We start from the raw sequence: 12415 nt of genomic DNA, 5'->3' as shown, positions 1-12415 counted from the left end.
TGATGGGGTACTAGTCCTCCCGCTGACACCAGTGATGGGGACTAGTCCTCCCGCTGACACCAGTGATGGGGTACTAGTCCTCCCGCTGACACCAGTGATGGGGTACAAGTCCTCCCGCTGACACCAGTGATGGGGTACAAGTCCTCCCGCTGACACCAGTGATGGGGCACAAGTCCTCCCGCTGACACCAGTGATGGGGCACAAGTCCTCCCGCTGACACCAGTGATGGGGCACAAGTCCTCCCGCTGACACCAGTGATGGGGCACAAGTCCTCCCGCTGACACCAGTGATGGGGCACAAGTCCTCCCGCTGACACCAGTGATGGGGCACAAGTCCTCCCGCTGACACCAGTGATGGGGCACAAGTCCTCCCGCTGACACCAGTGATGGGGCACAAGTCCTCCCGCTGACACCAGTGATGGGGCACAAGTCCTCCCGCTGACACCAGTGATGGGGTACAAGTCCTCCCGCTGACACCAGTGATGGGGCACAAGTCCTCCCGCTGACACCAGTGATGGGGCACAAGTCCTCCCGCTGACACCAGTGATGGGGCACAAGTCCTCCCGCTGACACCAGTGATGGGGCACAAGTCCTCCCGCTGACACCAGTGATGGGGCACAAGTCCTCCCGCTGACACCAGTGATGGGGCACAAGTCCTCCCGCTGACACCAGTGATGGGGCACAAGTCCTCCCGCTGACACCAGTGATGGGGCACAAGTCCTCCCGCTGACACCAGTGATGGGGCACAAGTCCTCCCGCTGACACCAGTGATGGGGCACAAGTCCTCCCGCTGACACCAGTGATGGGGCACAAGTCCTCCCGCTGACACCAGTGATGGGGCACAAGTCCTCCCGCTGACACCAGTGATGGGGCACAAGTCCTCCCGCTGACACCAGTGATGGGGCACAAGTCCTCCCGCTGACACCAGTGATGGGGCACAAGTCCTCCCGCTGACACCAGTGATGGGGCACAAGTCCTCCCGCTGACACCAGTGATGGGGCACAAGTCCTCCCGCTGACACCAGTGATGGGGCACAAGTCCTCCCGCTGACACCAGTGATGGGGCACAAGTCCTCCCGCTGACACCAGTGATGGGGCACAAGTCCTCCCGCTGACACCAGTGATGGGGCACAAGTCCTCCCGCTGACACCAGTGATGGGGCACAAGTCCTCCCGCTGACACCAGTGATGGGGCACAAGTCCTCCCGCTGACACCAGTGATGGGGCACAAGTCCTCCCGCTGACACCAGTGATGGGGCACAAGTCCTCCCGCTGACACCAGTGATGGGGCACAAGTCCTCCCGCTGACACCAGTGATGGGGCACAAGTCCTCCCGCTGACACCAGTGATGGGGCACAAGTCCTCCCGCTGACACCAGTGATGGGGCACAAGTCCTCCCGCTGACACCAGTGATGGGGCACAAGTCCTCCCGCTGACACCAGTGATGGGGCACAAGTCCTCCCGCTGACACCAGTGATGGGGCACAAGTCCTCCCGCTGACACCAGTGATGGGGCACAAGTCCTCCCGCTGACACCAGTGATGGGGCACAAGTCCTCCCGCTGACACCAGTGATGGGGCACAAGTCCTCCCGCTGACACCAGTGATGGGGCACAAGTCCTCCCGCTGACACCAGTGATGGGGCACAAGTCCTCCCGCTGACACCAGTGATGGGGCACAAGTCCTCCCGCTGACACCAGTGATGGGGCACAAGTCCTCCCGCTGACACCAGTGATGGGGCACAAGTCCTCCCGCTGACACCAGTGATGGGGCACAAGTCCTCCCGCTGACACCAGTGATGGGGCACAAGTCCTCCCGCTGACACCAGTGATGGGGCACAAGTCCTCCCGCTGACACCAGTGATGGGGCACAAGTCCTCCCGCTGACACCAGTGATGGGGCACAAGTCCTCCCGCTGACACCAGTGATGGGGCACAAGTCCTCCCGCTGACACCAGTGATGGGGCACAAGTCCTCCCGCTGACACCAGTGATGGGGCACAAGTCCTCCCGCTGACACCAGTGATGGGGCACAAGTCCTCCCGCTGACACCAGTGATGGGGCACAAGTCCTCCCGCTGACACCAGTGATGGGGCACAAGTCCTCCCGCTGACACCAGTGATGGGGCACAAGTCCTCCCGCTGACACCAGTGATGGGGCACAAGTCCTCCCGCTGACACCAGTGATGGGGCACAAGTCCTCCCGCTGACACCAGTGATGGGGCACAAGTCCTCCCGCTGACACCAGTGATGGGGCACAAGTCCTCCCGCTGACACCAGTGATGGGGCACAAGTCCTCCCGCTGACACCAGTGATGGGGCACAAGTCCTCCCGCTGACACCAGTGATGGGGCACAAGTCCTCCCGCTGACACCAGTGATGGGGCACAAGTCCTCCCGCTGACACCAGTGATGGGGCACAAGTCCTCCCGCTGACACCAGTGATGGGGCACAAGTCCTCCCGCTGACACCAGTGATGGGGCACAAGTCCTCCCGCTGACACCAGTGATGGGGCACAAGTCCTCCCGCTGACACCAGTGATGGGGCACAAGTCCTCCCGCTGACACCAGTGATGGGGCACAAGTCCTCCCGCTGACACCAGTGATGGGGCACAAGTCCTCCCGCTGACACCAGTGATGGGGCACAAGTCCTCCCGCTGACACCAGTGATGGGGCACAAGTCCTCCCGCTGACACCAGTGATGGGGCACAAGTCCTCCCGCTGACACCAGTGATGGGGCACAAGTCCTCCCGCTGACACCAGTGATGGGGCACAAGTCCTCCCGCTGACACCAGTGATGGGGCACAAGTCCTCCCGCTGACACCAGTGATGGGGCACAAGTCCTCCCGCTGACACCAGTGATGGGGCACAAGTCCTCCCGCTGACACCAGTGATGGGGCACAAGTCCTCCCGCTGACACCAGTGATGGGGCACAAGTCCTCCCGCTGACACCAGTGATGGGGCACAAGTCCTCCCGCTGACACCAGTGATGGGGCACAAGTCCTCCCGCTGACCCCAGTGATGGGGCACAAGTCCTCCCGCTGACACCAGTGATGGGGCACAAGTCCTCCCGCTGACACCAGTGATGGGGCACAAGTCCTCCCGCTGACACCAGTGATGGGGCACAAGTCCTCCCGCTGACACCAGTGATGGGGCACAAGTCCTCCCGCTGACCCCAATGATGGGGCATTATTTACTCCAACTAGGACGTTTTTTACCCCCACTACTAGGGGGTGACTTTAGAAGGGGTTAATTACTTGAGAAATATTAGCTGACATTGGCTTTCAAATTTTAAAACATTACATCTTCACCATTTCTCCCCATCAGAGGTAAAAAGTTACCATAAACATTGTGAGCAGTCAGATTCTTACTAACCGGTAGGGGACTTGGCAGAAATTGCGTTTTCTACTGGGTGGAATGGCGCCTTAAAACCAGATTGCTGCTATTGTGGTGTATTCTGCCTGGTCAATATTGCATTGCTTAATAGTGGACGTTGAGTGCACCGATTTAAAGATAAACCGTAAGAAATAGGCAAGTGTGAATGTTTACTCTTAAAGCAAAGCTTCACTTAAAAGTGAACGTGCCACTAATCTGCCGCTCTAACCTCCCCCCAACGGTTTTTGTTTTTCCTTTTTTCGGAGCGGGTACCTTTTTTTTTTTTTTTCCTTTGTTACCCTCTGTCACTTTCGCAATTCTCAATTCTCACCTAGGCAAGAATTGCCCAAGCTTGACCTGCCCACAACTTCCTGGGACAGTCTCAGGAGGTTGCAACCATTCAGACAGTGCATCATGATCTTGTGCATGCACAGTGGGGAGCCAGCTGTGAAACTGCAGGAAGTCACAGCCAGCTCCCACAGCCAAGATGGCAATGCCAGGGATTCAAAGACACACAAGGAACTGACTCTGGTGAGGACAGCGTTGGACTCTGGTTCTGGTGAGTGTCAGTTTCTTAAGTCAGCAGCTATAGTATTTGTAGCTGCTGACTTTTTAAAGAGGAAGTAAACTCCCTCTGCTTACATTTACCTATAGGTAAGCCTATAATAAAAAGAGCCTATGTTCCATCCTGGTATGGAAGATCCAGCTGGTGTAACTTGACTGCATACAGCGTGGCTAGGAGGATATAGCAAGGACCCCAAACTCTCGTCTCACGGGCATGTAGATGAAAATAAACTTGGGGGATATCATCACTGGCTTTTCTTTTTCATACATCATAGGACACAGAGTCAGCCAGAGTCAGAGTCATCCTGACTCTGTGTCCTATGATGTATGAAAAAGAAAAGCCAGTGATGATATCCCCCAAGTTTGTTTTCATTTACATGCCTGTGAGACGAGAGTTTGGGGTCCTTGCTATATCCTCCTAGCCACGCTGTATGCAGTCAAGTTACACCAGCTGGATCTTCCATACCAGGACGGAACATAGGCTGTTTTGTGCTTGCCTTGTGGTAAGCGCAATATTTGTGTGGTGGCGGATCACTGTGTGTGGTGTTTCTTTCATCTTTACCACCGAGTTTGGTTGTGTCCATTCAAGGTTTTTTCTCTGGGACTGATTTTGGTCTATCATTATACATAAGGATTCCCATTTACCACATATGGACATCACTTTTTGATTTACAGTTACATGTATGGACTTATGTTTTTCTGATTATCGCAATGTTTCATATATACACAAATTTTTTTTAACAGAAGTTTATGGGACATGGGTAAAAGATCTTTTTACAAATCTTATACATATAAAAATTAGCGTGTTTCTTTTTCTTTTTGGTATCTTGGTGCACATCTCACTGTTTAACTGCTGCTTTTTGGGGGGGTATATTAATTTAGCGGTAGTGCAGTATTTTTTTTTTTTTATATGTAAGCCTATAATAAGGCTTACCTATAGGTAGTGAAAATATCTCCTAAACCTGTACAGTTTAGGAGATATTTACATTACTTGCAGCCAGTGACATCACTGGCGCATGCGCTCTGAAGGAACGACCCACGGGTGACGTTCCTTCCAAGCCTGTGCTGTGAATTCCGGCTCAATCACAACGCCGGAGCCTGCGAACTCGGAAGAAACTCCAGGTAAAATGTCAGCCATCTCCGTAGTGTGCGGGGACCGCTGCAACAGCTTTGTTCTAAGTTCTTCGTTCTGTGATGCATACTAGCTCATTATGCCTTTTGTCTCGCAGGGCTCATTTTTTTTTTTCCTTAGGTTTACAACCTCTTTAATTGTTTAAAAACGGTTGGAGTTCCTCTTTGAATTGTAATTATTATTCAGCCTTCCCTAAGATATTTGTACTTTTTTTTTTTTTTTTTTTTCTAATTCTCCCTATGAGAGCAGTTATACCATCCCTCCCCCCAACCTACCTGTAGGTCAATCTGGCTCCTCTGGTTTAAGGCTTGACACCTGTTTGCAGCTGGAGAAGGGCTAACATACCATTTCATATTGCACTTAAATTTAATTTTTTCTATACAGTTTAGACATGTTTAAAGGTGATGTACATGTATCTCAAAAACTTACAGTGGGGTTCTGCAGTTCTTAAACCAAATCTAAACACTATATACAGTATTATATAGTATAGTAGTATAACAGTATTGGCACCACAGAGAGTTTCATGCAGTCTTGAGGTTGCTGCAAAAGAAATCTGTATATTAGACACAACACATACTGAGCCAGTAGTTGGCATTACCATTGACCCATTTTATGTGCAGTCACACGTTGTCAAAAACAAACAGGTGAGTTGGGTTTTAAATGCTTGAACTGGACACAGTAAACTTGTATAAGATCTTAGTGTTGACAGACTTATTGTAGGAAACTTCATGCTATTAGTGAATGTCTACATTTCATACTGCTCTTTCTTGGAGATAGGCAGACAATAGCTTTGTCTTGAATGTTATAGCCCAATACATTTTTGCTCCTTTCTGAAAAGCATGGAAGACATGCTAAGGGTTACAGATGATCCAAGGCTGCATGCATTGTATGTATCACTGTATTAGCCTGGTATATATTGTACCATAGTATAGGTTATATTTCATAAATATTTAATAATTTTCCACAAACTCAATCTGACCTTGGTCTAAGTGTGTAGAATGAATATTCCCCGCCAGCAGGACCTGTTCAGCTGACTTGTACTGTACCCCAATATAAACATGTCAGTTGAGCTCCAGAGGGAAAACAAAACAGAGTGGATCATATGCTCCTAATATGTTTAAACATACATCATCTTCGATTCATTGATTCCCGTTTACCTCCTGGATGAGGTTAGTCTTCAGGCTTAATCCTCTGGGCTTTCTCTTGCAGGGTCAGATAACACTAATGGATATGCCGGTTTTTAAAGCCATTCAGCCAGAGGTGAGTAGTTCATGGAATTCAAAATCTTAATGTCAAGCAGTCTCAATGTTTTTTTCTTATTGCTTTTCGTTATTACATTTTTCTTTCTCTTTCAAACTCCTAAAAATCCAGGTAGAGTGTATGGAAGCTGAGTTCTCGTTTACTTTTAACTGTAGTGCTTCACCTTTTAAAGGAAACAATATGGTGCTGCTATTGCAGACTTGTTTTTGAAGGTGCCTGCTGCAGTTTTGTCAACCTTATCCTTGTCATAGTGAGCTACTGTCCTTGAACCCGCATGTGCTTATCAGTTGCCCTGCCAACTGCTGGTTCTAGGTGAGAGACTCTGCAAGTTATAACGCTACTTTTCCAATATGTTTTTGTTTTTTGTTTTTTTAAACCTTGAGTGTCATTACAGAACCTACAATGTATCACAATGGTACAGCATACAGTTCCATATATATTTGGACACGGGCACAATTTTAGATTTTTTCAGGTATTAACCAAAACATAATCTATAGTTATATAATGAAAGTGCACACTCTCATTTTAATTTGAGAGTATGTACATCCAAATCGGAGGAAAGGTTTAGGAATTGCAGCTCTTAAGAATTGCATTTGGAATCCATTGCTATGAACCTACATCATGTGTTGAAAGGAGCTGTCCATGCAAGTGAAACAGGCCGCTGTAAGGCTTCAAAAACGAAAATAATCCATCAGAGATAGCAGCAACATTAGGAGTGGCCAAATCAACAGTTTGGTACAGTCTGAGGAAAAAACGCACTGGTGAGCTCAGCAACATAAAAAGGCTTGGACGTACATGGAGGACAACAGTGGTGGATGATCGCAGGATCCTCTCTATGGTAAAGAAAAACCCGTTCACAGCATCCAGACAAGTGAAGGGCACTCGCCAAGAAGTGGTTGCATCATTGTCAAAGTCTACAATCGAGAAAAGACTTCACAAGAGCAAATACAGAGGGTTCACCGCAAGGTGCAGGCCTGAAGAATAGAAAAAACAGATTAGACTTCGCCAAAAATCATCTAAAAAAGCCAGATCAGTTCTGGAAAAGCATTCTTTGGACGGCTGAAACTAAGATTAATCGGTACCAGAATGATGGGAAGAAAAAAGTGTGGAGAAGGCTTGGAACAGCTCATGATCCAAAGCTCACAACGTCATCTGTGAAACATGGTGGAGGCAGTGTGATGGCATGGCTTCCATTGGCACGGAGTCATTGGTGAATATTGATTATGTGATGGAAGACAGAAGCAGCCAGGTGATTTCTGCAGTGTTTAGAGATTCACTGTCAGCCCAAATTCAGCCAAATGCAGCAAAGATGATTGGACGGCGCTTCACAATACAGATAGACAATGATCTAAAACACTCTGCAAAAGCAACCCAGGAGCTTTTAAAGGAAAATGGGCGTAATGGCCAAGTCAGTTACCTGATCTCAACCCAATTGTACATGCATTTCACTTGCTGAAGGCAAAACTAAAGGCAGAAAGACCCACAAAGAAAGAACAACTGAAGACAGCTGCAGTTAGAGCCTGGTGAAGCATCAGAATAGAGGACACCCAGTCTTTGGTAATGCCCATGGGTTCCAGACTTCAGGCGGTCATTGCAAGTAAAGGATTCTCCACAAAATATTAAAAGTTAACATTTTATTTATGATTATATTCATTTGTACAATTACATTTGAGCCCCTGAAAATGGGGGGGACTGTGTATAAAAATGGTTGCAGTTTCTATAATTTGTACTTTAACATGAACATAAATATCATAAGTTTACATACCCTGGCAGAATTTGATTTCATTTTTCAGAGAATATGAATAACACAAACTTCTTTCACTGGAATGATGAGACCAAAATGTAGCTTTTTGGCCACAACCATAAACTCTTCATTTGGAGAGGTGTCAACAAGGCCTATGATGAAAGGTACACCATTCCTACTGTGAAACAGAGGTGGATCGCTGATGTTTTGGGGATGTGTGAGAAACAAAGGCACAGGAAATTTGGTCAAAATTGATGACAAGATGAATGCAGTATGTTAGCAAAAAATACTGGAGGAACATTTGCAGTCATCAGCCAGGAAGTTGTGCATGGGATGTTCTTGGACATTGCAACATGACAATGATCCATAACACAAGGCCAAGTTGACCTGGCCATCCCAGTCTCCTGACCTCAATATCATTGAGCCACTCTGGGGAGATCTCAAACGTGCAGTTAATGCAAGACAGCCCAAGAATTTACAGGAACTGGAGGAGATAAAGAGCCTCAGAGAAGATGAGGATAAATAAGGTCCATGTCCAAATGCTTAAACGCACAAATCTTAGGGGAAGAATTTAGCTGAAAATGGTCTGACAGTCTAAGGATGCTGTGTGCTGCCATTACGACTTTTTCTTCAGTTAATAGAATTCATTTACTTTACAGTGGGTTAGATATATAAAATGTATAAACTGATAGACATATAGTGAACAAAATACATATAAATATGGGAAGTGGTAAGGACATAAATACATACCCACACAGGTTGAACTGATGTCATTATTCAATATTGGCAACTATGTAACACATGTGATGTACTGTACATTGCACTCTCTGTAAGGTCTTTTCTCTCGGGACTTTAGTGTGGTGGATTTGAGTCTTAAATATGCCAGTGCAATGCATTTTTTCTATTTTTACTAAAGACAATATATATACAAAGTTCCACACCACAACTGGAACAGTTCACTTAGTAGGGATTGCTTTTCAGATATCTCCCCTGGCCTAATTACATTTACTTGTGCTTTTCTGAGAAGCCCACAAGCAATTGCCAATACATAAATCTGTAAGAGTTACTATTTCTCATGTTAACACCATCACTCTTCACTCTTAAATGACTTGAATTCATACACTTGCTCTTGTGTGTTGACTGCTGAATTGTACATACCACTCTGCTAATGATTTTCAAATGCTCACAGTTAAATAATATTGGTTGTGCCAAAACTAATTAGTACTCAATAGTTCCTCTGATAGTAGATTTAATTGTACCTTGAGACTAGTATTGTACTTCTGTCAAGCTTGCTTTTTCTCTGAAGGCTTTTAAAACCCAAGTACATGGAAGATGTAGCTAGTGGCTCCAGCCACTGTTACTGAATGACACTGTTTTAGATCCCCCCCCCCCCCCAAGGTTTTTTCTTTTAATTTAAAAAAAAAAAAAAGTAAGGAAGGAGATATGGGTTGGGGGATCATTTCATCAGATGGCTCCAGTTGTTTTACAGGAAGCCCATGGCTAGACTATGCATTAATCGGGATCTCTCCGACTCTTTCTATCTTTATAAGGGCACGTGACAGGTGTGCCCATTGTCGCCCTTGTTTGCATTGGCCCTTGAAGCCTTTGGAGACAGTCGGAGCCTCCACATAAATCTGTGGTTTTACAAGAGGTCCCGCCACGTAGCATGTTGCCTTTTTTGCACAGCATCATGAGCGTTTTTTGCACAGATATACCCATTTAACATCTTTTGCACAGAATCATTTGCACAGTGCTCCATCCACTATCCAACGATGTGCACGACTATATAAAACAAGGGATAATATCCGTGCTAGGATGTATCAGGAGTATAGAACAATACATAAAAGCAGCTGGCATAAAATACATTAATTGCAGTGTATTAAATAAAGTTTTTATATGCAGCGCTGGGGCTAAGAGATAAATGAAAAGATGGTGAATACAGGTGAACTTGGAAATGAAGAATATTTTACTATCTTCAGTGTATAATAAACACACACCACCGTGCTGTCAAATTTATCTTGCCAGAAACTGATGAAAAACAAGCGTATGGTATATGACTCATCCAAACGCTTAGGCATGTAACCTCATCGGTTGGTCACCATAATCAAAACTGGAAGCTCACAAGGTATAAGGATCCTCTGTAGTTTCCCATAAAGCAACAATTTGCAGCATCAGCTCCAGTGGCAAGCCACGAGAGCGATTGTTACCATAGAAGGCTGCTGTTTGGAGTGTTTTTTGTAGCTAATTTCCGGCCGCGGCACTGTTAATGTTATGCTTCCGGTGGGGGTCATCCACGCTGTGTGCTCATTTGCGTTTCTGTCATTTCCGGCCGCTGGTTCACTTCTGGTTGCGGCTATAGCGATGACGTACATCCGGTGGTGATAACCCCGGCTGTGTGTATTTAATGGCGTGTGCGTCCTTCCTGCTACACCTTTTGAAGATTGGCTATTTAGGCTGAAATGCTTTAGGTGATGCAGCTAGGACGCCAGCACGCCTCATACCGCAGTTCATCATTGATTCTTCTTTGCTTTATTTCATCTGATGTTTGTGAGTACCCCTTTTTTATCAGTAATTGTTTTTTTTATGACTGGCTTCACGATGTGCATGACTGCTTCGGCCATCCGGGACTCTCCCTCCTGATTGGCTGAGACACAGCAGTAGCGCCAATGGCTGCTGCTGCTGCTGTCAGCCAATCAGTAGAGAGGGGGTGGGGCTGAACCGCGGCTCCGTGTCTGAAGCTACACACGGAGCCTCGGCTCGGGTGCCCCCATAGCAAGCTGCTTGCTGTGAGGGCACTTGACAGGAGGGAGGGGCCAAGAGCGATGGCAAGGGACCCGAGAAGAGGAAGATTTGGGCTGCTCTGTGCAAAACCACTGCAACAGAGCAGATCAGTATAGGCATGTTTGTTATTTAAAAAAGACGACTTTAGTATCACTTTAAGGCTGTAAGCACTTTGCACGCCAGCTACTGCAGTTATGTTTAGCAGTCATTCCAGATAAAAGTTGTGTTTTTCATTGTACTGTATAGGCAGAATTAACATTTCAAAATGATTTATATAACATAGCATATCTTCACCTTTCAATTTCACGTCCACATTCACTTTGCAATATAAAATGTTTGAGGTGGGCAGATCTAATACCCAGTTAAAATGTGTTTTTGTTCTTGGGTATATTTAATAAAATGATTACTGTATGTTTAACTACAGCTGTAGGCCTAAACAATTAAATGTGCTGCAAATCTGTAAATATATTTTGTTTGCAGCCTGTACTTAGCACTGGCAAACCTGTACAGGACCGAAACATTTGCATTTTCCTGCTCTCCCTACACATTCAGTATGGATGGGCATCTAATTTAAGAAGCGGAAAGACTGTGTGAGGTAAAAGCAGCCAGCCTGATTCAGAATCCCATCTTCTGTACTCCACTCCCAGTAGGCTTTCTCTTGTACAGTACTCATAATCTAGAAGTGCTTCAGGATGCAACCTTGTGTCTGCCAATAACAGACTGATTCACCAAAAATTAGGTACTCCATTTTAACAGAAAACACTAATGCTTTTTCAGTCTTGGAAAGTTTAACCCTTTATGCTTCAATTACATTTGAGGCCAGGGGCGGATCCAGAGTCTAGTCTCGGGAGGGGCACTGCCAGAAAATATGTTTTTTTGTGGGCAATTTATCGGGGTAATGGCTGGTGTTGGCGCTTTCATCATCACGGCACCATGGTTGTTATGGTGTCAGGATGATTGAAGCGCATTATTTCTATTATTACATTTAACATAAAATGAAATGGTTCAACTCACCATAATGCAGAATCAGTGGGAGCCCCGAGTGTGTCACTTTTTACGCCGACCTGCCTTCAGATGCAGCTTATCACTTGCCTTGCCACGTCCCTGCCACAAGCTGCGGATTGTCACTTGCCTGCCGCCAGATGCTGATTGTCACTTGCCACGTCACCTGCCACATGTTGCTGATTGTCACTTGCCACGTCACCTGCCACATGTTGTTGATTATCACTTGCACATGGGGCACATTCAGGGTACATCAGGCACATGGGGTACATCAGGGCACATCAGGGCACATGGGGTACATCAGGGCACATTCAGGGCACATTCAGGGCACATCAGGCACATGGGGTACATCAGGGCACATTCAGGGCACATCAGGCACATGGGGTACATCAGGGTACATTCAGGGCACATGGGGTACAATCAGGGCACATGGTATAAACTCAGGGCACATCGGGGCACATTCAGGGCACAACAGGCACATCAGGGCACATGGGGTACATTCAGGGCACATGGGGTACATTCAGGGCACATGGGATAAATTCAGGGCACATCAGGGCACATTCAGGATT

General features: G+C 46.9%; 1 protein-coding gene across 6 annotated transcripts in view; it reads left to right on the top strand.

Annotated features, from left to right (window-relative positions):
- RALGPS2 (Ral GEF with PH domain and SH3 binding motif 2) overlaps nucleotides 1–12415 on the top strand; it is a 397229-nt gene that overhangs the window by 126389 nt on the left and 258425 nt on the right. For all 6 annotated transcript variants that reach the window (XR_012235342.1, XM_073593380.1, XM_073593379.1 and 3 more), the window contains one exon: nucleotides 6269–6319. Coding sequence is in view for 5 of the 6 variants with exons in the window: in XM_073593380.1 (XP_073449481.1) it covers nucleotides 6269–6319 (51 nt within the window). In the remaining variant the exon portion in view is untranslated. The remainder of the gene's footprint in view (nucleotides 1–6268; nucleotides 6320–12415) is intronic.

The sequence above is a fragment of the Aquarana catesbeiana genome, linkage group LG07 (assembly GCF_042186555.1).
Source record: "Aquarana catesbeiana isolate 2022-GZ linkage group LG07, ASM4218655v1, whole genome shotgun sequence".
Taxonomy (NCBI): Eukaryota; Metazoa; Chordata; class Amphibia; order Anura; family Ranidae; genus Aquarana; species Aquarana catesbeiana.
Note: the sequence above shows the minus strand (reverse complement) of the source record. Positions and strands in the feature narration are given on the sequence as shown.